At 39.0% G+C, this 25,452-nt stretch overlaps 2 protein-coding genes across 2 annotated transcripts in view; both read right to left on the reverse strand.

The window, feature by feature from the left end:
• The window catches only part of LOC131020541 (uncharacterized), a 1,142,091-nt gene that overhangs the window by 782,597 nt on the left and 334,042 nt on the right, over positions 1–25,452 (reverse strand). The window lies entirely within an intron of this gene.
• On the reverse strand, positions 13,233–15,676 carry LOC131020535 (proline-rich receptor-like protein kinase PERK14). The gene is made up of 2 exons (XM_057949420.1): positions 14,391–15,676; positions 13,233–14,315 (listed from the first exon to the last, which is right to left on the reverse strand). The coding sequence occupies exon 2, from the start codon at positions 14,312–14,314 to the stop codon at positions 13,367–13,369; it is 948 nt and encodes a 315-aa protein (XP_057805403.1). The 5' UTR covers position 14,315; positions 14,391–15,676; the 3' UTR covers positions 13,233–13,366.

Raw genomic sequence — 25,452 nt, forward strand, 5'->3', positions numbered from 1 at the left:
GCTCTTTCGAAAACGAAGAAGTCGTATTTCTGCACAAAATACGATTGGAGGTCGTTGGAAGGGTCAAACAGAGCGTTGAAGTTGGCTGACCTGTTCAGCGACGGATTGACGAATTCTTAGGAATTCTTCAGGTATTTTCTAACTCCAACGTGCAGTTGTTAAATTCATAGGAGCATGTTAGGGATTAATCGTTGTATGATAAATTAATAATATTCCAAGAAACGATCTTCGGGGCAAATCGAGTATTAATTCAGTTTAATATTCCTTCAGGTTGGGCGTGTAAAGTAAAATCAGCAGGAGGGAGAAGCAGACGTCGGGTAAAGATAGGAAGTTCGGCATTGTGAACAATAGATGGGGGCAGTTTAGAGCAATCTATCCTATTATCAGGAATTTTCTTTGGCATAATTAAATGAGCTAAAGAAGAAAAAAGGTACCTGACACTAGGTCTTACTATGAAGGAACAAATTCAACCGACGGCAACAACGAAAGCAAAGTAGAGGAAAGCTTGAGGAAGACAAAGAAGCAAAGGAACAATGAAGAGTGAAAAGTAAAAATTCAAAATGAAGGTAAAAAGGGTTTCAAAGAAATCGTGGCAAAGTTAACGGAGGAGAAAGAAACACAGGCGACTCTACGTATCGCGAATATAATTCAAAGCGCGTGGGAAGGTGAATGGTTCCCACGACCTAAAATATGACACAGCACGTGGCACGATCCTGGACGTGGATTAATACTTTCTCTGTGATATTCATTGAGCCCTGCACTGTATACTCAGAAAGAAGGGATCCGCTCTGTTATAGGGGGATCAACCCTGCAACCTTCGAGACATTTCCCCTTCACCAACAAACTTTTTCTAAAAAGGTAAAACACGAGAGGTAAAACCAAGAACCGTGTTGCAATCACATTGCTTGGCCTCTTTAGTCTAGCTAAAACACCAAGTTACTATGCTTTCACTAGACTAGGGGGAGTAGCTGATGAGGACAAAAATGTGCATCAACATCGGAGGAAAGCAACCAAGGACAAGGGAGATCTATGAAAGGCAGCCCTGTCGAGCCCAAGTCAGCACTGTCTAATCTAAACCACCACTGGCTAGAGCCGACAGAGCCCAATTCCCATAGGGCCATTTTAACTCGAAAATCCCAACACCTCCCGACCAGCCCAAGCCTGAAAACAAGATTGCTATGGAGAAAGCATGATAAACATGAAGAAGTCCAATCCAAGTACAATTCAAGCGAAGAGTCCTTCTCCAATCAGAATTTGTAGTTACTATCTATAAATACATGTAAAACCCTAATGTAAAATCATCCACAATCATTGTTTCACTTGTTCTCAAAGCCCTACGCTGAATCAATACAAAGTTCTATGTTTCAACACTTTTTTTTCCGCGTTCTTGTTTTCTATTACAAGGTGTTATTTTTTCGAACAACACTTAGCATCACTTAGTGTCTTGGTAATGATCAATATAGACTTGTGTGCGTATGTTGGCCAAGCGGTAAGGGGTTAATGCCTAAGGTCTAAGGTCTTGGGTTCGAGTCCCTTGTGGCGCGACCTTTTAATTTCTTTATTTAATATTATAAATTTATAAAAAAAATGATCAATGTAGGCTCTTCTAATATCTCCGTGGAATCTTCCTCCAAGTTTGCCAAAAACTCCAACTCTATCACATCCTCATCTAACAAATCGAGTAATTCATCGCCATCTAACAAAGACACAGGCACATTCTTGGTCTTGGGCCACATTAGCATCTCCGCAATTGGCTCATCAACAATCAACTCCTTATCATTATTGGGCCACATTAGTGTCTCCACGTCTAAATCTTCTTTCTTAATCTATCGTACCATTTTTATCATCCACCCGACTACTTGACGAACTTGAGTCTCGAAGCATATTATTGTTGCTTCTACAAACGTAACATCATGATATGTCGATTGAATAACTAATTGGGTCGCTTGTATGAAGGTTTGAATGGTTCTCTCTAGAGGTGAATTCAGTTGTATTTTGGAGTTGCGCCCATTCTCAATCTGTTCGGACAATTTCGCCAATGTTTGTATGACCTCATGGCATTGGCTCTGTGTAACTCCATACATTGGAATTTCTTCAACTACAGGGTTGCTGTAATCCCAAATATCAAGATATATTTCCAAAAAATTTCTACATTGAACTCAGAGCATGGCTACACGGGGCATATCTCTCGAATCGTCCTCTTTGATGTGTCTATCGATGCACAAACAAAAACACAAAACCGATCAAACGCACATGTGGGAGGAGCATAAACCAAAACAAAAAGAAAAAGAAAAAGAAACATGAAAAATAAAGCAACACAAATAAAAACCTAAAGCCTTCATCGACAACGACACCAAAATTTGTTTCGACTAAACTAACTCTTAAAGTCGTCCGCAATCGCACGATATCAATTGCAGTTGAATAAGCAAACTTAAATCGTTCTCTCAAATAAGGTTAATCAAGTCGTTGACTCGTGTTACACACATAAAGCAATAATTTCCTAATTACTCTGAACAAAGATTGGGTCTGTCACCTCTCATCCAATTATATAACGTAAAATTAAAGAAACTCATCATTCAATTTGGTGAACCAATACTTACGTAAAGGTTGAACTGATTTCTCTAGTATGCCCTTGATTTGTCAGTTGCTCGTTTCGACTTGCCCCCTTGTTCGAGATGATACAAAGTGGCAATCTTATGCGTGATACCATTATTTTTCATGCGCTTCTCAAACAGTTTGTTGTATAAATGCTAGCCTCTAACACCAATAATGGCTCGTAGATATCTGAACCTACAAATAGGGATGTCAAAAATGCTTGAAATCGATGAGCCAACCAAAATAGACTGATAAAAAAATAGGGTTAGGACTGAAAATTTTTGACTTGGAAAAAACTTAGTCAGAATGGCCCGAACCGAAAATAGTCCGTGTTAGGTCCGGGGGGTCTCGAATAGGTGTATGGGGGGGGAATACACCTATAGGCTATTTTTATGACTATCTACAAACCTCAATCAGAGGGATCTCAGTCAGAGATAGAAGCGAAACTTTACATGCAAACAAGACACCTGTTTAACCGAAATAAGTGTTGACCAACAGGGTTGACGACTGATACTGAAAGCTCTTCAGTAAAGAGTTATCAGTTAAGTCACTGGAACTTAACTGATCCACGTAAGGGCTTCAGTCGTGTTTGCAAAGATGAAGATGATATCTCTCTTCCTTACTATCAGAGGATAGTGAGTCAGATTGATATCATACGCAGCGGAAATTAAACTTAGTTTCGAATAGCCTCGGTGGAGCAGATAGTTGGATTAAGGTTTCTCTTTTCAGTTAGTCAGCATTCAGTTTTATCAATTGAAATAACACAGTTATGAATGTAAAACTGAAAGCTGTAAATAACACAGAGACTTTTACGTGGTTCGGAAAAACTCTTTCCTACATCCACGGCTGGTTGATCAGACCAACAATCCACTCCGCAAGTGCTTCCCTGGTGCACTGCAAACCGTGAACTGAAGATAAACTCTCTCTTCAGCACCTACACACCTCGCGTAGGGTTTCCCTACCTACACACCTCGCGCAGGATTTCAGCACCTACACAGCTCGCGCAGGATTTCCTTGCTAAGCACACCTCGTGCTCAGACTTCCCTATCAGAGTTCAGAACACCTTGTCGCAGCCCGAAATCCCGACACTAGTGATAGTGGGGTACGAGTATCGATACGACTATTTTTAAAGAATAAAGGAATAGAAGAGTAGGTCGAACATCAGGCGGAAGCTCACATCAAAGCATGCTAAGGAAAATATTATTAATTGAACCCAAGGGTAAAATCGTCAACGTCGTTGTAACTTTTTAATTATCAGGAATTTCACGAACAAAAACAAAACAGGTATAGCTTATTTTTCATAAGGAAACATAATATGCAGAGTGTCGCAGCAAAGGCGAACCGGTTACATGTATGGAGACACACAACCGTGAGTATATTACTTGATTCATATTCAAAGTAACTTCACATCAAGACTTTATCGATAAAAAGGAAATACGATAAAGCAAATACGTCATCTAACGATCCCCCACCAGCACCAGACCAATCTCACTCCTTGCTTAGCCTGCACATTTAGAAATATATGCAGGGCGTGAGTATATAATACTCAGTGGGCAAATGCCGAAAAACAAGAAAGGTGCTCTTAGAGCTATAAGTCTGAAGCTTGCCACATCTCAGCAATACACAGAAAAATAAAGTTAGTATCGAAGAATCTGTGCATGCAGTTTTCATAATCAACATCATAAATAAGTAACTGTGCAGTTTAAACATTCATCATGTATGTACCACATCCACTACTCATCATCAAAGGTACTGAGAAGTAGGCCTCCCTCTCAAGTACCGTGACCGGCCGACCCGAAGACGGCTCACAGTCACCTCTGTGCACAAAATCCCGCTTGTGGCAGGACCGAATTCGTCTCATCAGTAGAGGGTAACACACAAGCTCAACATCAAAAATTGGCAAGTCAAACAGTTCTCAAATATCATTTATCTCAAAACATTTGTTAATCTCATAACATCATTATATCATTAAATCATTTTAGAAAGCTCGGATAATATTTGTATACTCAAAATATTGCCCACCTGAAGACCTTACTCAAAAACTCCCGTCAAAGCGGAGTTACTTACTTCCTTGCTCTGCTTGTGTCTTCAGGGATCATCGTCATCATCGAAGGTTCATGTCAGAAAATGAATCTCGATTAGAACTTAACGACGAAAACTCATGCCTTAACTCATGCTCTACATTATATTCTATCTCCTTAACCAACTCTACATAAACTCTTCACTCATTTCAAATCCTTAAGTCCAAGGATAGGTTTCAAGAAAATCATGGTTCTAAGTCTCGATTTATCTCTTATATAAGACTCGTCTAATCTCATTAAAACACTTAGGCAACATAAACACATAAGGCACATAAGAAAATACAATCAAACATCATCGAATCATGTCCTGTTTTCCCACTGACTCATCTTCAAAATTTAACACGTTCTGACTCCGACATCCCCTGGACTCCAGACTCATACCAAAAGAAAGGTATTTGAGTCTAGTTTCATTTAAAAAAAGTAGAGTCAGGAACTCCAAGTGGTTTGGGAGATATGGCGTTTTTACCACGGTCTACCATATTCGGCAGTTTTGAGCAATCGGAAACATTGATTTTTGAAAAATAGTAAATGTTGTCAAACTGAGCTCAAATTTGGTGGATATCTAGCCCATACAGTAAGGTTGATACCATAAAAATTTGGAAAGCTAGATCATACAGGAAGTTACTGAGATGAATGACTTTGTCCCCTGTTCTCTGAAACTCCCGGTGGAAATGTGCAGATTTGGTTTTGCATTTTATAAAAATAGTACATCAAGTCCAAATGACTTGAAATTTTACCGGTATGCTCAACACTCTTGTAGGGACGTGCTGTAAAATTTTCAAAGCCATTAGACATCGACAACCCGTCGATCACAGTAGGTCAGTAGCCTACGAAAAATCACCAAAATTTTATTCCCAACTCTTAAATGCTCAAATCAACATTCCTTCAAAGAAAACCAATCAAAGCTCATCCTAAACACATATAACACTTAAAAACATTCAAGCACATTATAAAACTCATCATACTCAATCTCAAATCTCCTCTTACATCATAAACTCAAATCTCAAGGAAAACGTTTCTACAAACGCATCAATTTAATCCTCTTCTCAATCTCATGCTCAAAAACACTCAATCATTCATTATTGACCCCATACATCATGTAACTCATTTTACACATATAAATCCCCTTTTATCATGCCAACTAAACTCTAATAAAAACTCATATATCCATATAAACTCTTCATAAATCATGACAACTTTCACATAATGGTCATAAGCAAAATAGACCTCATGTTATCAATCATTGACTTCTCAAGATATGAAACTCAAAAATTCTCATAAACTAACTCAAGTCAAAATTTTACTTAGCCTACAAAAGACTTAATCAAACATAATTATACACTAACATCATGCTCAATCACACATATCTTAAGCCAAATCACTTATTAAGCACATAGACAAGAAAGTCCAATTTTTATTAAACTAACTCTTTGAAATTTTATAAACTCACATGGATCTTTAATCTCATCATATATCTATCAATTTTAATCATATAAACTCACATAATTATACCATCAATTTACATATAAGGGCATATATACACATAACCCAAATTTTTGTAAACTAACTCATATCAAAATCATCATTTGACATCATATACTCAATTTAATCCATCAATCATCATCATATACATCTCATAGACTCATATTCATCATCAATTTATCTATTAACTCTTTGACTCAAAAGTTACCATTTTTGGGTAAACTAACTCCCATCAAAGTTTCACATCTCAAAGCATATATTTCACAAAGCATATATTTCACACATACATCAATCATCAATACACATCACATAATCTCTCAATTTTCACCCCAAAACAAGAAAAGAAAAGAAAAATTTTGAAAGGGGTGAAGACCCACTTTTCGAAAATTTGGAAAAGAAAAGGAGGGGTGATTTTCTTGCTTTATCTTTCAAGAATACACTCACACAACATCTTTCAAACAAGATTTAGAGAAAACATGGTTACTTACCCAAGTTCTTACCCAAGTTTACACTTTCTCACTCTAAATTTTGAGGCTCTTCTTCAAGGAATCTCTTGATTAAAAGAGGATAGATAGTGTTTATGGAAAGTTTTAGAGTGATGTGAGGTGTTTGGTAGTATTGTTGGAAGCTTCGAAGGTTTGCTCTAATGGTGGAAAATGGTGGAAGTGTGAGGTGAAGGAGATGAGTGATGTTGGGCGAAAATTGTGTGAGGGAGAGAGAGATGTTGGCCGAAAATTGTAGTGAGGGAGAGAGAGATTTGGCTTTGCAAGATTGAATTTGATCTTGTGATCTTTAAAGGGGATTTGCAAATCTTAGAGAATATTTGCTAATTAATGGATGATCTCTCTCTCACTCTAATCTCTCTCTAATCTCTACACTCTCCATCTCATACTCTCAATTCTCTACTCTCTCAATTCCACACTTAGCAAAATTTAGGCATATAACATATGGTATGGGTAATTAAATAAAGTGTGTGAAAGGTGATCAAATAAAATCACAAAACTATGGTAATGTCACTCATTAATAAAATACCACATCATAAATATTCATGTGACCAAAATAATAATTATAGCACTCATATTAGTGCACTCACATATATATAATATTCCTCTTCGTAGGAAGAAAAATAATTAAAAAAAAATTATGCTCGGAAAAATTTTCATAAACCGGCATCATTCGATTTCTCGATAAAAATAAACCATACTTGCTTTGGAAACTTAAACAAAATTCCAAATGCTAAGGTCTCGAATAAAAATCATAATAACTCGGTCATAATGACACACGTCACAAAATCACATAATCACTCAGTCACGTAAATTCACATAACATCTCATCAAAATAGTCGGCAGGCTCAAATAAGCTAGACGTCTCTCTGACCGACTCTATATATCAAGGTTTCTCACTCTTTCTTCCTCGACTCTATTTCCAACTCAGTATTCCTATTTTTCTTAATAGGACAGTCAATCTTTAACAATTCAGTATCCGGTAACTCTATTCCCGGTAGTTGGAAATAAAGTAAAATCTCAGCTCAATTCAATCAGCATCTCCATCTCAACTCATTTCTCAAATCTCATCATTCTAACTCTATCATCGGTTTACTCTCTCGTATCTCTATTTAAAAGACAATCTGTCTTATCTACTCATAAAAAAAGTAGTCTCGTATTTCGACATCTCGGTACTCTTATTAGTGTTAAGACACTATCTCACAACATGAGGAAAAGTACGGGGTGCTACATCCCACCCCCCTTAAAAAAATTTCGTCCCGAAATTTGAGTTATTCTTCTTCGGGAAAAAGCTCTGGGTACTTCTCTTTCATCTTCTCTTCAACTTCCCATGTTGATTCTTCTTGACTATAATATCTCCATTGGATTTTCATCAAAGGAATCGATTCGTCCCTCAATTATTGGATCTTCCAGTCCAGTATAGCATCAGGTCTATCTCTTCGTAGCTCAAAACTGGTTCCAGGGACACCTCTTCTTGATAGATGACGTGTTTTGGATTAAACACGAACTTTCTCAATTGAGAAACATGGAAAACGTCATGGACGTTCGCGAAGCTCAGAGGCAACGCTAGTTTATAGGCTACATGGCCTATTTACTCTAATACATATCATAAGGTCCTATATATCTCGGTTTGAGTTCTTGTTAACTCGAAAATAACATGCTCCCCGAGATAGGGAAAAACTCACATAATCATCGTTTCTATCATCAACAGAATCTATTCACAATTACTCAATTGTTGAGTTTTCTTTTCTCGATTTTGCTAATCGATGCCATAATTCATGGCTAAGTGGTCTCACTTCTATTGTGGAAGTCTCTAATAGGTATAATTGTATAAGGTTGCCAAAGTGGCGCCTTCACGTGTTAACACGTTAAACATCCTTCTACGAAAGATGCCCTCTCTCGCTTCTTATTCTCCTATCAAAGCGTCGTTTCAGTCTTGGCATATCTTTATACTGCCCACATGTGTGGTGTAAGGGGTGTCATGAGCTTCGTTCATAATCTCATTCCTCAACTCTTCTTTATCGGGTATACACACTCTCTTTTTAAACAAAAAGGCATTATCTGACATCTCTTCATAATTCTCTACTTTTTCGGTTCGAAACTTTATTCGCAATCTTTCCATCTTCTCATCCACTCTCTATGCTGTGACCAGTCTCGATCGTAGGTCAGGGGTAACGTTCAGCGCAGAAATTATTATTTCTGTCGTTTGTGGTGGTATTACTACCTCCAAATTCATCTTCTCGAATTCCTCGATTAGGTTCTCTTCTCGAGTAAGGAGAAATCCTAACTCTCCCTGATTCTTTCTGCTCAACGCGTCAATTACTACGTTAGCCTTCCCAGGGTGATAATTTATTCCACAATCGTAGTCCTTCATCAACTCTAGCCATCTTCTTCGTCGTATGTTCAGATCTTTTTGCTCAAAGAAATATTTGAGACTCTTATGATCGGTGTACATCTCACACCGTGCTCCATAGGAATGGTGTCTCCAGATCTTCAAAGCATGCACTACGGCTGCTAATTCTAAATCATGCGTCGGATAACTCATCTCGTGTGATCTCAGTTGTTGCGAAGCATACGCTATAACTCTTCACTCTTGCATCAGTGCACATCTTGGACCATTTCTCGATGCATCAATATAAACTGCATACTCTTGATCCGCTTTTGGAATAGCTAACACTGGGGCTATTGTGAGCCTCTTTTTCAGCTCTTGAAAACTTCGCTCACATTCGTCCGTCTGACGGACTTGACTTCTTTCTTTAGCAGGTGCGTCAATGGCTTGGCGATTTCTGAAAAGCCCTCAATAAAACGTCGATAATACCCTGCTAATCTCAGAAAACTGTGAATCTCGTGCGGTGTGGTTGGCGATCTCCGCTCCTGTACCGCTTGGACTTTCGCTGGGTCCACTTTAATTCCTCTCGCAGAAACAATATGGCCGGGAAAATTGACTTCTTCAGGCCAGAACTTTCATTTGCTAACCTCGCTTAAAGCTTTTCAGCTCGAAATCTTTCTAACACGATCATCATATGCTCTTTGCGTTCTCGTTTACTCTTCGGGTAAATCAGGATATCGTCTATGAAGACTAACACGAACTTGTCTAGGTATTCGCGAAAAACGCGGTTCATGTGATCCATGAATACTGTCGGGACGTTCGTCAAACCGAAAGACATATCTTCCAAACATCTTTGAGTTTATAGTAATGCCATAATGCATACGCGATGCCGTCTTCGGAAATATCTTCCGATCATATCTTCAGCTGATGGTATCCCAGTCCTCATGTCAATCTTTGAAAAAGGTGCTTGCTCCTCGTGGTTGATCGAACAGATCATCGATCCGGGGTAACGGATATTGATTCTTCAACGTTACTTTGTTCAGCTCTCGATAATCGATACACAACCTCAAGCTTCCATCCTTCTTTTAACAGAAAGAACTGGTGCTCTTCCACGGAAAAACACTGGGTCGAAAGAAAATCATATCTGGATGTTCTTGTAGTTGCAGCTTTAACTCTTGCAACTCTGTGGGGGTCATTCTGTACGACGCTTTCGACGTCGGTACGGCGCTAGGTTCTAACTCGATCGTAAACTCAAGCTGTCGGTCTGGGGAAAACCCGGTAAAGTTTTAGGGAAAACGTTTTTATACTCTCGCACATCTGGTACGTCGTCAACGTTTGCCTCGAATTCATCTTTCTGGTTCAAAATATACAACGTACGCAGTTGTATCTTTTCTTCGCAAGTGATTTCTTGCTTGCAGCGCCGAGATAATCGGCGTCTTCTTCCATTTTCTCACAATACCAATGAAGGAAATTGGTTCTCGGCCAAATGGCTGAAAATATATTCATCTCTCCGTGCATTGTATCTTCGCACGATTTTCTTCTAACCAGTCCATTCCTCACATTTATATCCAAGTACCACATATGCATCAATCTCAGATTTCTAATCTCGAGCTTAATCGATTCTAACTTAAATTCTAAGTTAGGGCATACGGATAAAACCGTAGTAATTCTGCCTATGGTGTGGCTACTCTGTAGAGGTTGTGGAGCAAGCACTATGTTCAGTGTCGAACAAACATACTATGGGCACATCTTTCAACTCGCCTATATCTGATAAAATTCTTCTATTCTTGTCCGGTGCTTTCTGCTCAAGCGCGAACAGTCTCTGGTGGTGAGGGTGATTCGCCTGCGGGGCCGGTGGTTGCCTTCTTGACTGACGCGGTCGATAGGCTGGCTGTTGTCGCTGTGGTGGAGGTAGCGGTAGGATTCCTTTCATCGTCTTGAGTTGCGGCTGAAACTGACTCGGTCGTCATCCGCTTCCACTTTGCTGACAATTCGAACACTGTTTCGAGTAGTGCCCGACCCTTCCGCAGGTGTAACAGCTATTCTGTCTCATCTTGCATTCTCTCAGATGTAATTTATTGCTCTTCGACAAGTCGATAACCCTCGCGGTCCTTGAAAAACTGCTGCTGGGGCAGCTGGGCCAACATAAGGCTGTTTGTCTCAGTTCTGATATTGTGGTGGCGCATTCTGACTCTGCCACGGCTTTTTGGGATCTTGACTTCGGTCGTCCCATTTTCTCTTTTCTTCTTGCCCGCATCCAGGAAAGGATGGATTGCACATTTTCGTGCTCAAATTCGTTCGGGGTGCTGAAGCTTAAATCACGTTCTTTGGCTGTATGACCAGTTCTATATCCAACGCTCTATTTAATGCTTCAGTACACATAACCGCACTCTGACTCGTTACATCGTCTCGTACCTCTTGTCTCAAACCTGATCGAAACAAAACTGACATCTTCTCATTCATCTCTTCTCGATATGTGGCACACCGGACCTAGTCGCGAAACTGACGTTCGTATTCAGCTACGGTTTTATTGCCTTATCTCATATCATCAACTCTATTTCTTTCTTCGATCGGTTTTTCTTTCTCGGTAAAAGTCTAAGGGAACATATATCAACCTTAGAACTAATTCTCATAACTCACGAATCATAAGACTCTTACTCAACATCATACTATTTTCTCAATTCTCATAACTCATCGTCAAAGACATATTTCATGTCTATCAATGCAACATTAGCTCAAAACTCTACTCAAGCATAGAGACTCTCTGGTCATCGTCATATAGACATATAAGAAAATTTTCTCTTTCGAGAACTCTTACTAATTGCGGGGCGTAACGAAAATAAAACATCCCCTATTATTACGACGATGCTACATCTATACTAGTCGTCATCCCAGTCTACTATCGTGGAAAACATTATCTGCTCTAACCCATCATCTCGATCTTCTTGAACCTGCTATTGCCTATTCTGGCTTAGCATCACTTCTTCTCGTCCTCGAATTTGTTAGCTTGTTGCATACTTGGCTAATATAAGAAAATCCATAATCGAAAAGTTGTGCTCGTCCCGTAATAATTATATTCTATGGCTGCTCCCATATATCGTGTTTCTTCCAAACACTCTTATTGTTATACCATCCTAGTTACCTAGACATTCCTAATTCTTGTCGGATGTGGTAGGGTAATAGGATGTGATGAATAAAAATGCTTGATTTTGAACAAGACGAGCTCAAGTAATGGAATGATTCCATAATAGCCAGTGCTATTTCAAGGATAATGAAGAAGTTACAATCAAGGCAAGATCAAAAGCTAGAACAAAATCTAGAACAAAAACTGAGATATGATATGATAGAAATAAATCAATACTGGAGGTAGAAACAATCCACTAAGTGGAAAATGAATAAATTGTCCACTGTTAAAGCAAGGGGCAAGGATTTCCAACACAAACGGCTCAGGCTCAAACACAGTGGATCTGGAAAAATTTTCTCAATAGGAAATAGTTCATCTCCTGTTGGAGTTCAAATGGATGCAGAAAAATTTAAATACGACCAAGCGGGATAGGGACTCAATAAGTCTACTCTCATGACTACTCTAGCGATGAAACGCGCGGTCCCGGTGAAAGTACCTCTATTTCAAAGTACTATTGGTCAATAGTATCTATGCATCCCATGAAGTCTCCATAACACGTTCGTCCTATTAGGGTCGTGTCCCTAAATCGCGATGAAAACTCTAACTCTCGTCGTATTATCTCAACGGTTGGTTTCTCTGTTCCTTTTCTTCATCTTCTTCATCTTCTTCTCGGTTTATGCTTGGTTCCCTCTTCTTTTCGGAGGTATACTACAAAAGGAAAAAGAGTTATATAACTATCGATCTCTAAACTAACCGTTCGTCTTTACAAAATACAAATCCTCGTTTCTCATTTCACTTCTATATCTCATTTGTGATCTCAAAGTTCTCAAAACTCTCATCCAGTCTATTTCTCGTCTATCATCGTTCGAAATTCTCATCAATCTCTATTTCTCATTTTTCATCATGCATCAGCATCATCATCATTCTCAAAGCTCTGCTAAAGATAGTGAAACTCACTAATCATAAACATCTCTTGTATATATATATATATGGAAAATTGCCTCTCTCTCGAGGTCTTTTACAAAAGTAAAGTCTTATGTACAAAAGCCCTAACTCCAAAATGATGCTCTAGCTATACAAGCATCATAAATACTAAGCATATATAGATCTATGCTATACACACATACACACTATACTATGCTTCTCTACCTATATATATATATAACAACTATGCACCTATACATATATACGCGTCTACAAGACATACGTAATCACTAGGCATCATCTCTCGAGATCCAGCTCGTCGCCTCAATCAATACGGGCTGTCATAATCTGACTCATCCACTATCGGAGTATAGACAGGTGTCTCAGGAATAGGTATCCACGTATCAACTCCATCGGCAGTAGTCTGACGCTGCAGTGGCTGAGTCCAACCATAGCCGACCGTCATCTCTGGAGTCTCCTCCTCGGGGTCCTCCTCATCACTATCGGAGCGTGCCGGCCGAGATCCTCCCTCCTGAGCGTCTCGGTACGGTGAATATAGAATCGGGTGCATGTACGTCTGGAAGGCCAAAGTGCCAAGCTCAGGCAGCGGGGCAACCCTCGGATATGGATCGGAAGGAACATGCTGCGTCTCAGACTCAGTAGAAACAATCGGCTGTGTCGACTCAACAGGTGGCAATGGCAACGGTGTCGTCGCCGGTGTCAAATCCCAAGGCGGGAAATCAGCACTGGGAGAAGGAATAAGTGATACAAACGCAAACGGATCACGCTCAATCCCAGGTGAGTACGGCTCGAAAACCATCGGCTCTGGATCATCAGACTCGAGAGAAACTGAAATCGGATCAGCTGGGGGTAGAGGTGCCATCAGAAACGGCTCCTCGAGAGGTGGAGGCACAACAACTAGCTCCCTTCCCTGGGCTGGTCCCTCAAGCTCTCCATACGGCGGTGAAGGCGGATCGCCATGAGCAAAATAACGGTGGCTCAGCGTCGCGATGAAGCCACTAAGGTCTCCGTACCTGATGCCCTCCAACCAGGTAGTATCTACGTACTGGGGCACTAAAGATGTCGCCCAGTCTCGCCACAAAGGTGGCAGTAGTGGAATCAAAAGCGTAATGGCCTCCGCGCCATCGATCCCATAGGGAATAGCCCTCCTCCATCGTCGGTGATAGTGTGCCAGAAGTTCACCCAAGGTGTCATCCTCGTCCGGGATATACTCCCTGAACCATCGCTGCATCGCTGTCTCGATATGACTCGGCATCCTGTAATATAAAACATCATATCCATTAGAAAATGGATGACGAAACTTACTTGGTACATCTCAATCAACAACATACTCGTCCTCGTTTGGTACGGTGGGGCATCGGCTATACTAGCCTCAACATTCCTCCTCATATTCCACATCAACTGCCTCATATCAGATTCCATCATCTCAAATAATTCCGTCATCAAAACAATTCATAACTCATTAGTAACCCAAACTCAGCTTTTAACAGAAAAGCAATAAGAAACAACATCAACCTCTTACCTCGTTAAGCCGGAGGAGATGGGGTGCTGGGGTTTCGTTTCAAACTGACTCTCTCAAACTAGCCTAAGAATTCAAATTAGACTAGTACTCAAGTTAAAAAGATACCAGTAATCAAAGGTTCAACTCAGTCAAGCAATAGACTCAGAGCAGATGACCTGCTCTGATACCACCCTGTCGCAGCCCGAAATCCCGACACTAGTGATAGTGGGGTACGAGTATCGATACGACTATTTTTAAAGAATAAAGGAATAGAAGAGTAGGTCGAACATCAAGCGGAAGCTCACATCAAAGCATGCTAAGGAAAATATTATTAATTGAACCCAAGGGTAAAATCGTCAACGTCGTTGTAACTTTTTAATTATCAGGAATTTCACGAACAAAAACAAAACAGGTATAGCTTATTTTTCATAAGGAAACATAATATGCAGAGTGTCGCAGCAAAAGGCGAACCGGTTACATGTATGGAGACACACAACCGTGAGTATATTACTTGATTCATATTCAAAGTAACTTCACATCAAGACTTTATCGATAAAAAGGAAATACGATAAAGCAAATACGTCATCTAACGATCCCCCACCAGCACCAGACCAATCTCACTCCTCGCTTAGCCTGCACATTTAGAAATACATGCAGGGCGTGAGTATATAATACTCAGTGGGCAAACGCCGAAAAACAAGAAAGGTGCTCTTAGAGCTATAAGTCTGAAGCTTGCCACATCACAGCAATACACAGAAATAAGTTAGTATCAATGAATCTGTGCATGCAGTTTTTATAATCAACATCATAAATAAGTAACTGCGCAGTTTAAACATTCATCATGTATGTACCACATCCACTACTCATCATCAAAGGTACTGAGAAGTAGGCCTCCCTCTCAAGTACCGTGACCGGCCGACCCGAAGACGGCTCACAGTCACCTCTGTGCACAAAATCCCGCTTGTGGCAGGACCGAATTCGTCTCATCAGTAGAGGGTAACACACAAGCTCAACATCAAAAATTGGCAAGTCAAACAGTTCTCAAATATCATTTATCTCGATTTATTTGATAAACTCATAACATCATTATATCATTAAATCATTTTAGAAAGCTCGGATAATATTTGTATACTCAAAATATTGCCCACCTGAAGACCTTACTCAAAACTCCCGTCAAAGTGGAGTTACTTACTTCCTTGCTCTGCTCGTGTCTTCAGGGATCATCGTCATCATCGAAGGTTCATGTCATAAAATGAATCCCGATTAGAAACTCAACGACAAAAACTCATGCCTCAACTCATGCTCTATATTATATTCTATCTCCTTAACCAACTCTACATAAACTCTTCACTCATTTCAAATCCTTAAGTCCAAGGATAGGTTTCAAGAAAATCATGGTTCTAAGTCTTGATTCATCTCTCATATAAGACTCGTCTAATCTCATTCAAACACTTAGGCAACACAATCACATAAGGCACATAAGAAATACAATCAAACATCAATCAAAACATGCTCTGTTTTCACACTGACTCAACTTCAAAATTTAACACGTTCTGACTCCGACATCCCCTGGACTCCAGACTCATACCAAAAGAAAGGTATTTGAGTCTAGTTTCATTTAAAAAAAGTAGAGTCAGAAACTCCAAGTGGTTTGGGAGATATGGCGTTTTTACCACGGTCTACCATATTCGGCAGTTTTGAGCAACCGGAAACATTGATTTTTGAAAAATAGTAAACGTTGTCAAACTGAGCTCAAATTTGGTGGATATCTAGCCCATACAGTAAGGTTGATACCATAAAAATTTGGAAAGCTAGATCACACAGGAAGCTACTGAAATGAATGACTTTGTCCCCTGTTCTCTGAAATTCCCGGTAGAAATGTGCAGATTTGGTTTTGCATTTTATAAAAATAGTAAATCAAGTCCAAATGACTTGAAATTTTACCGGTATGCTCAAGACTCATGTAGGGACATGCTGTAAAATTTTCAAAGCCATTAGACATCGACAACCCGTCGATCACAGTAGGTCAGTAGCCTACGAAAAATCACCAAAACTCATCTCAAACTCTTAAATGCTCAATTCAACATTTCTTCAAAGAAAACCAATCAAAGTTCATTTTAAACACATATAACACTCAAATAACATTCAAAAACATTAAAATACTCATCATACTCAATCTCAAATCTCCTCTTACATCATAAACTCAAATCTCAAGGAAAACGTTTCTACAAACGCATCAATTTAATCCTCTTCTCAATCTCATGCTCAAAATTACTCAAATATGATCATTTACATCATATAACTCCTTATTCACATATTCATTCTCTTTTTATCATAAAAACTATATTTTAATAAAAAAAAATCCATGTATCAACATAAAACTCTTAGCAAAACATGGATAAAATTCTCATAAGGATCATAGAGCAAATTGACCTCATTTTATCAAGCATCAAACTCACATCATACAAAACTCAAAACTCATACAAACTAAACTAATCCAAAATTTTATGTAGCCTACAATAGACTTAATCAAACATGCAAAGACACTACTATCATGCTTAAAAACATATATTTTAAGCCAAAACACTTAATAGACATATAGACAAGAAAGTCCCAATTTTTATTAAACTAACTCTTTGAAATTTTTACAAACACATACAAATCTCTAATCCATTCATAGATCTTTCATTTTTAGCCAATTAATCTCACATCAAAACCATCAATTCACAAATAAGGGCATATATACACATATCCCTAATTCTAGTAAACTAACTCACATCAAAACTCCAATTGACATCATATACTCAAATTACTCCATCAATCATCATCATATACACCTCATAGACTCATTTACATCATCAATTTATCTATTAACTCTTTGACTCAAAAGTTACCATTTTTGGGTAAACTAACTCCCATCAAAGTTTCACATCTCAAAGCATATATTTCACACATACATCAATCATCAATACACATCACATAATTTCTCATTTTTCACCCCAAAACAAGAAAAGAAAAGAAAAATTTTGAAAGGGGTGAAGACCCACTTTTCGAAAATTTGGAAAAGAAAAGGAGGGGTGATTTTCTTGCTTTATCTTTCAAGAATACACTCACACAACATCTTTCAAACAAGATTTAGAAAAAACATGGTTACTTACCCAAGTTCTTACCAAAGTCTACACTTTCTCACTCTAAATTTTGAGGCTCTTCTTCAAGGAATCTCTTGATTAAAAGAGGATAGATAGTGTTTATGGAAAGTTTTAGAGTGATGTGAGGTGTTTGGTAGTATTGTTGGAAGCTTCGAAGGTTTGCTCTAATGGTGGAAAATGGTGGAAGTGTGAGGTGAAGGAGATGAGTGATGATGGGCGAAAATTGTGTGAGGGAGAGAGAGATGTTGGCCGAAAATTGTAGTGAGGGAGAGAGAGATTTGGCTTTGCAAGATTGAATTTGATCTTGTGATCTTTAAAGGGGATTTGCAAATCTTAGAGAATATTTGCTAATTAATGGATGATCTCTCTCTCACTCTAATCTCTCTCTAATCTCTACACTCTCCATCTCATACTCTCAATTCTCTACTCTCTCAATTCCATACTTAGTCATTTAAGGCATATAACATATGGTATGGGAAATTAAAATAAAGTGTGAGAAAGGTGATCAAATAAAATCACAAAGATTATGGAAGAGTCACTCACTAATAAAATACCACATCATAAATATTCATGTGACCAATAATAATTATAGCACTCATATTAGTGCACTCACATATATACAATATTCCTCTTCGTAGGAAGAAAAATAATTTTAAAAAAATATTATGCTCGGAAAAATTTTCATAAACCGGCATCATTCGATTTCTCGATAAAAATAAACCATACTTGCTTTGGAAACTTAAACAAAATTCCAAATGCTAAGGTCTCGAATAAAAAATCATAATAACTCGGTCATAATGACACACGTCACGAAAATCACATAATCATTCAGTCATGTAAATTCACATAACATCACATCAAAACAGTCGGCAGACTCAAATAAGCTAGACGTCTCTCTGACCGACTCTATTTATCGAAGATTCTCACTCTTTCTTCCTCGACTCTATTTCCAACTCAGTATTCCTATTTTTCTTAATAGGACAGTCAATCTCTAATAAATCAGTATCCGGTAACTCTATTCCCGGTAGTTGGAAATAGAATAAAATCTCAGCTTAAAATCCATCAGCATCTCTATCTCAACTCATTTCTCAAATCTCATCACTCTAATTCCATCATCGGTTTATTCACTCGTATCTCTATTTAAAAGACAATCTGTCTTATCTGCTCATAAAAAAAAAGTAGTCTCGTAATTTGACATCTCAGTACTCTCAATAGTGTTAAGACACTATCTCACAACATGAGGAAAAGTACGGGGTGCTACAGCACTGGTGCTGTAGTCAATTTCCTTTAAGCTCTTAAAAACTCTCTTTACACTCCTCTTTCCAATTGTACTTAACTTCTTTTCTCGGTCTTGCTATCATGGAAAATCCTTTAATAAACCTCTGATAGTATCCTGCTAAGCCTAAAAAGTTGCGAATCTCGTTAGGCGTAGTTGGTGATCTCCACTCATGTACAACTTGTACCTTGACGGGTCAACTTTAATTCCTTCGGATGATACAATATGTCCTAGAAAAGTTACTTCGTTCAACCAAAACTCGCACTTGGTGAATTTGGCAAAAAGCTTCTCAACTCTTAGCGTTTCCAACATTGTTCTCAAATGTTTTGGCGCTCCTGCTCATTCTTCGAATAGATGAGAATATCATCTATGAAAACTAGGATAAATTTATCCAGTTATTGATGGAACACTCGATTCACGTGATCCATGAAAACTACTGGTGCCTTCGTCAAACCGAATGGCATAACTATGAACTCATAGTGCTCATACCTCATTTGAAAAGTTGTCTTAGGTGTATCCTTCTGTCAAAATTTGAACTGGTGGTAATATGATCTCAAGTCAACTTTCAAGAAAAACTCGCTCCTCGTAATTGATCAAACAAGTCATCTATCCTTGGTAAAGGATATTTGTTCTTGAGTGTCAATTTATTCAGCTCTCGATAATCTATGCACATTCTCAACGTGCCATCCTTCTTTTTGACAAAAAGGACTGGTGCTCCCCACGGGGATACACTAGGTCTAATAAAACCTAACTCGAGCAATTCTTGTAGCTAAATCTTCAGCTCTTGTAGCTCATTAGGCGCCATTCCATAGGGTGCCTTCGACACTAGTGCTGATCCAGGTTCTAGGTCGATAGTGAACTCCAACTGTCTTGTTGGTGGCAATCCTGGTAAGACCTCGGGAAATACATCTCTATATTCCCTTACCACTACTACATCCTCAAAGTTTTTACTTGATTCTCCTTCATCATTCAAGTAAACTAGGTAAGCTTGTGCTCATTTCTTCTTTACCAATTTCGACGCCTGAAGTGCCGAAATGATTGGAATTCTCTTCTTTCTATCAATGTCGTGAAAACATGTCTGTTCCTTCCCAGGTGGTTGGAAAGTTATCTGTCTCTTCTTACAATCAATCGGGGCAAAGTTCTCTGCTAACCAGTCCATCCTTAGAATAATGTCTACGTTCCACATAGGCATTAAGTGCAAGGTTCTTATTTTCATCTTTAGTGATCCTAACTCAAACTCTAATTTAGAAATCATGTGAGAAACTGTAGTAGCTCTTCCTACAGGAGTGATTACTCTCAACTTGGGACTAGCTCGTTTTGGTTCGAGTTTGAAGGTAACATGCTTCAAACACTTAAAGAATGCGAGGCTCCTGTATTAAACAAGATTCTAACTGATGCATCCAATAACTTGCCCATACTACCTTAAAGTCCTGTCTTAAACCAGCACATAAAACTCAGACATCTCTTCATCAGTATCCATCTTCTGATGAGCAAATCGTGATAGCTCACAGAATTCTCGGTTATACTCTACAACCGATTTCTTTCCTTGCATCAAACTTCGATAGTCAGCCTCTCGCTGCTTACTGTACTCCTTGGTACATATTTCTCAAGAGTAGCCTTAAATTGTTCTCAGGTGTAGTTTACCAGTTGCTCGGGTGTTAAAGTCCTCTGACTTGCCTCTCACTAGTCTTATACATCAAAAGAATCTACTAGGATAACTCAAAAGTTGTAAGGGTTCAACCCTAGAATGTCATCAAAACAAATTGTTCAAGAGACTTAAATGAATGACCAGAGGGTAGAATGAAGTAACTACCAGGTCGAACAAAAATGACCTAGAGTAAAAACCCATCTGGCTTTTCAACCGAAAGTTGAAACACATGGGTTTATAAACCCAAAACACGTCTACTGAGATTTGGATCATGCGGACTGGCCAGGTCCAACATAATCACTCCCCAGTCACACGGGATATACTATCCCGAACTTGAAAATTCTGTGTCTTCTAAACCCTCAACATACTATACATAACAAAACTTAAGTTCACACCAGCAAGCTAAAAGCTTAAACTCAGGGTCCTATGTTCTAGACTCTTGTTTCGAAAGTTCAATATTTTTCGACTCTCCTCTCATGTTGCAGTGGTGGTGGCGGAGTATTATCCCGCCTATCCTTCACATCACACTCTTGATGACATCTATGAGGCATTTTTGAAATCACAAAAGGAAAACTCAACTCGACCAACGCTCTAAGCATCTTCGAAACTCAAGTTCAATTTACTAACTCAACTTTAAGGAAACCCTCACGGTCACCTTAACATTCATCTGTAAGGCAATAAGCACTCACGAAATGCTAACAAAAAGACCACTCTGGTCAACCTAATATATCCATCAGTAGAATGCCTCTTTTTAGAGGACTTACATAAAGGGGTTATATAAACCCTACAAAAACCATAGTATCTATCGTAATGTCCCTTCTAAACCGACACCATTAATAGTACTATGTCTCGGTCTGGACCTCCTACGGTAATTGCTACCAGATAACTCATCTAGTTGCTACTTTAGCACATTAGGAACATCCATCTATTTAACATCAGTAGGGTACTATATTCGCATGCTTATCTATCAGCATGTCAAAAGCTCAAGTATCAGTATCTCCTAAGTAAGTTATATACATCGCAATGTAATTGAAACTAATCAAAAACAAGGGTGTACCGCTCATACTCTTAAGATCATCCTTAGCTCTAGCCTACATCGGCGTCTCTTCTCATCCTCATCAACTCTAGCCTTCCTTGGCTCTTTCTCATCCTTTCATAGTCTATGAACATGTGTTTGAAAATCTGCTAGGGTATCTCTGTACCACATACTGTACGCCTCATCCTCGTATCCGATCTTCCCTGAGTTCGATCTCACAACAGTCCACTTTCGTGCAGTGCCAACAGTCCTGGCCAACCTATAAGGAGAACTTAAAGGTGACTCTAGGAACTAACTCTACTTGGCTCCAGCAACAGAAATAAACAAAACATAACTTAGCAAAACTCATACTAAGTGGTATTGTTATCTTAAAACTCAAGCTCAAAACATCTAAATTCTCATCTCGTCCCATCTTTACTTAGTAGGGAATCTTTCTAAACAATAATATTAGATCCCTTAATCTAAATCATCGTGACTCAGTAAGACAACTCAACAATTCTCTCTCAAAGCCATCTCCAAAGACTATGGCTCATGATACCTCCTCAAGTACCATTAAGGTTGCGTGAGCAAAACTCGCGTCATAAAACAACTCAACATATCGTACAATATCTCATTGCAGCATGCTAATAACTCATCATTAATCATGCTATCATACTCAAGCTCATAACTCAAACTCATAACTCAAACCAACAAGTACTTAAAGCAATTGCTAATTCTCTCAAGCTTTAGCTCTAAATTCTCATTTCATCCTTCTATTTAGTAAAAAAAATCTCTCTTAACAATGACATTAGATTCCTTCATCTAAATCATCGTGACTTATCACAACTGCTCAAACAATTCTCATCACAAAACATCTCAAATACATCACATCATAACTCATAATTATGCATCCTCAATCATATAACATCATATGATATAAACGCTCTCATGATTCATCATGTAATGTCAACATATGCTCTTACAACATAATAACTCATTATTAATCATGTTGTCATCCTCAAACTCAAACTATGCACCTTCAAAGTGTAACATCATAACTCATCATATAACCTCAACATCATGCTCTTCAAAATTTAACGTCAAATAAACTTTGAAATTTTACATACCTCGTTGAGCCTGGTGTGATGGTGCGCTGAGCTCACGGTTGTTAATAACTATTAGTCTAGTGACTCATTCTAGACTAAACTCAAGACTTCTAATTCAGAGCTTTCCTTCGCTCTGATACCACTCTGTCGCAGCCCGCCCTAACTAAGGATAGTTAAGCCGAGTGATCTACGACTAGGGATGGGGTTAAAGAAGAAGGGGAAGAAAAGGGGCATCATTTATAGCCGTAAAACTTACTCATCTTAATAAAACTCGTCATTTTTATTCATTAATACTCAATTGAAAACAGTCTATGAAAGACAGCATAAAACTTAATTAATATCATTAATCAAGTTATACATCATATGAAACCATTCTTTTAAGACTCAAAGTATGACATAACATACTATAACATCAACAACATCTTGCAGCGGAAAGTAGCTAGACATATGTATGAAGACATATTCTAGACAGGTTAACTATTTATTAACAACCCTGGAGACTCCGCTCATTGCAGTACCATCATCACATCAGCTCAACCTGCACATTTAGAAAACATATGCAGGGCTGAGTACAAAAGCACTCAGTGGGCACGTATGCCTAGGTATAAAAATACATGCTTCAAAACTGTAAATTGTCATGCCATCATAAACAGTACAGCAAGGGAGTTTTTCGCTAAAAAGGCCCAAGCTTACTAAATTCATTTGTGATTCTTAAAGTTCGTCTGCAGACTAAGTTCTCTTGTAATCTATCATATCTGGAACTTTGTGCCGGAGAGGTGGCCACCTCTCACGGTCACTTGACCGGTCAACCCGCTAGATGACTCACGGTCACTTGTGTACACTAGTCCTGGCAGGATAGCTATCAACTGCTCAGGACCCGAATTCGATTGCATCATTGGCAAAGCCAAAGCAGATAGATATCATACTAAAATTGAAACATTTTATGGCAAGACAATACTTGAAATAACTTTAACTCAAAGATTTTATCATGAAATAACTTGCTTGAACGTAACATTTAAACTCATTTGATATATATGAAAGTAATGCCCACATATAACTTGTCTTGGGAAAACAACGCTAATCCCCTTGGTCCACAAAGCCTACAAGAAATTCTATTCTTAATAGGTCTCCTTAATCTTTTCTTAAGTCATAGAGGACGTGCTAGACATTCTTTGATTCATCACGCCGAGTTCTCAAAATTTAATAATAAAGATTGAAAACTAATTTTCTTGAGTCAAGGATACCAACAATATCCTTACTCGATTTTCTTAAATAATTGGAATTATAAATAAAACCAATTAAATCATAAATACTTTTATTGCAAAATATAATGCAATATCATGTCATGCTTAGCATATAATAAGTAATTTACTTAAAATATGCACATAATAATAATTTAATATTATTATGCAAATCATTCTTTAAATTAATTAATTAAATTAATTATAAAGTCTAATTAATATAAGAAGGCAGCCCATTTTAATTAAATGGTGATAGCCCAAACTTAAACATATGCAGCCCATCTTTTAATAAAATCAGAGGCCCAACATAATTAAATAAACATGAGCCCAACTGAATTAAATCAAGAGCCCAGCCAATTTAATTAAAAATCGGCCCATCATAGGCCCAACCTCAACCCTATTCCCCCTTCTCTTCCTCCCTTCACTCTCACGCATACAACACATCTCTCTCTCGCGCCTCTCTCAACTGCTCCTCTCCCCTTCGACTGCTCGAACCTCACTGCCGCTGGAGCTCGCCGGAGCAAGCGGCGACAGGCTCCAGCTCCCTTCTCGGCGACTGCAACACAAAAGCTGCCGCCGACCGTGACTCGGATTCCCTCCCTCAGATCTCCGGCGACGACAACAGCGATGAGCTGCTGCGGCGCCTGAACCTCTAGGCTAAACCTTCCCCGACACCCTTCCCTGTTCACAGATCGCCCGATGACAGCCGAAGAAGTGGACTGCCACCACGCCTCCCTCTGTTAAACCCAGTCACCGCGCCAACCCATGTTCTCTCTCCATTGGCGACGACGGAACGCCGTCGACTCCCTTTCTCTCTCTGAATCAGTCCGGCGACAGCAGCCAAGCCACCATCGCCGACAGCAGCAGCAGATGAGGAGGGCTGCCACCGGCGCCCTCTATCTCCGTCCGAGTCGTCTCCCTCCTTGGAAACGGCGAGATCACCGCTCTCTCCCTCTCGGACTCCCTTATCTCTCAGCACACAGAACACGCCCACACATAGACGCCCCCCCCTTGCGCCGTCTCCTCCCTTGGCAGCGGCGGAGTCGCCGCCTCCCTCGATCCCTTTCAGACCCGACACACGACAACGACTCCCACCCGACAACATCAACGGTTCAAGCACAAACAAGTTCAAGACTCCGACTTTTCTCTTTTCTATACATTCACCGAATATGTAAAATCTTTTGACACTTTGATATAAACACATGCGTATATACACAGAATATGTATGCATATATATAATATGAATGTCATTTTTCAAAAGTTTGAATGTGTTGCTGTGTATATATCGAATTTGTACATGATTTGGGCAAGTTTGAAGCTTGACGCACGATGTATGAACAGAGGTAAGCAGAGAATAGCAGGTGATTACCTTGTGAGAAATTTCAGTGAATATTTGATCCTACTTGCTTGTTGGAAAGGAGAATGGGCTAGACGGATGTTCTTGGCTGAACTTGAGC

The sequence above is a fragment of the Salvia miltiorrhiza genome, chromosome 1 (assembly GCF_028751815.1).
Source record: "Salvia miltiorrhiza cultivar Shanhuang (shh) chromosome 1, IMPLAD_Smil_shh, whole genome shotgun sequence".
Lineage (NCBI taxonomy): Eukaryota > Viridiplantae > Streptophyta > Magnoliopsida > Lamiales > Lamiaceae > Salvia > Salvia miltiorrhiza.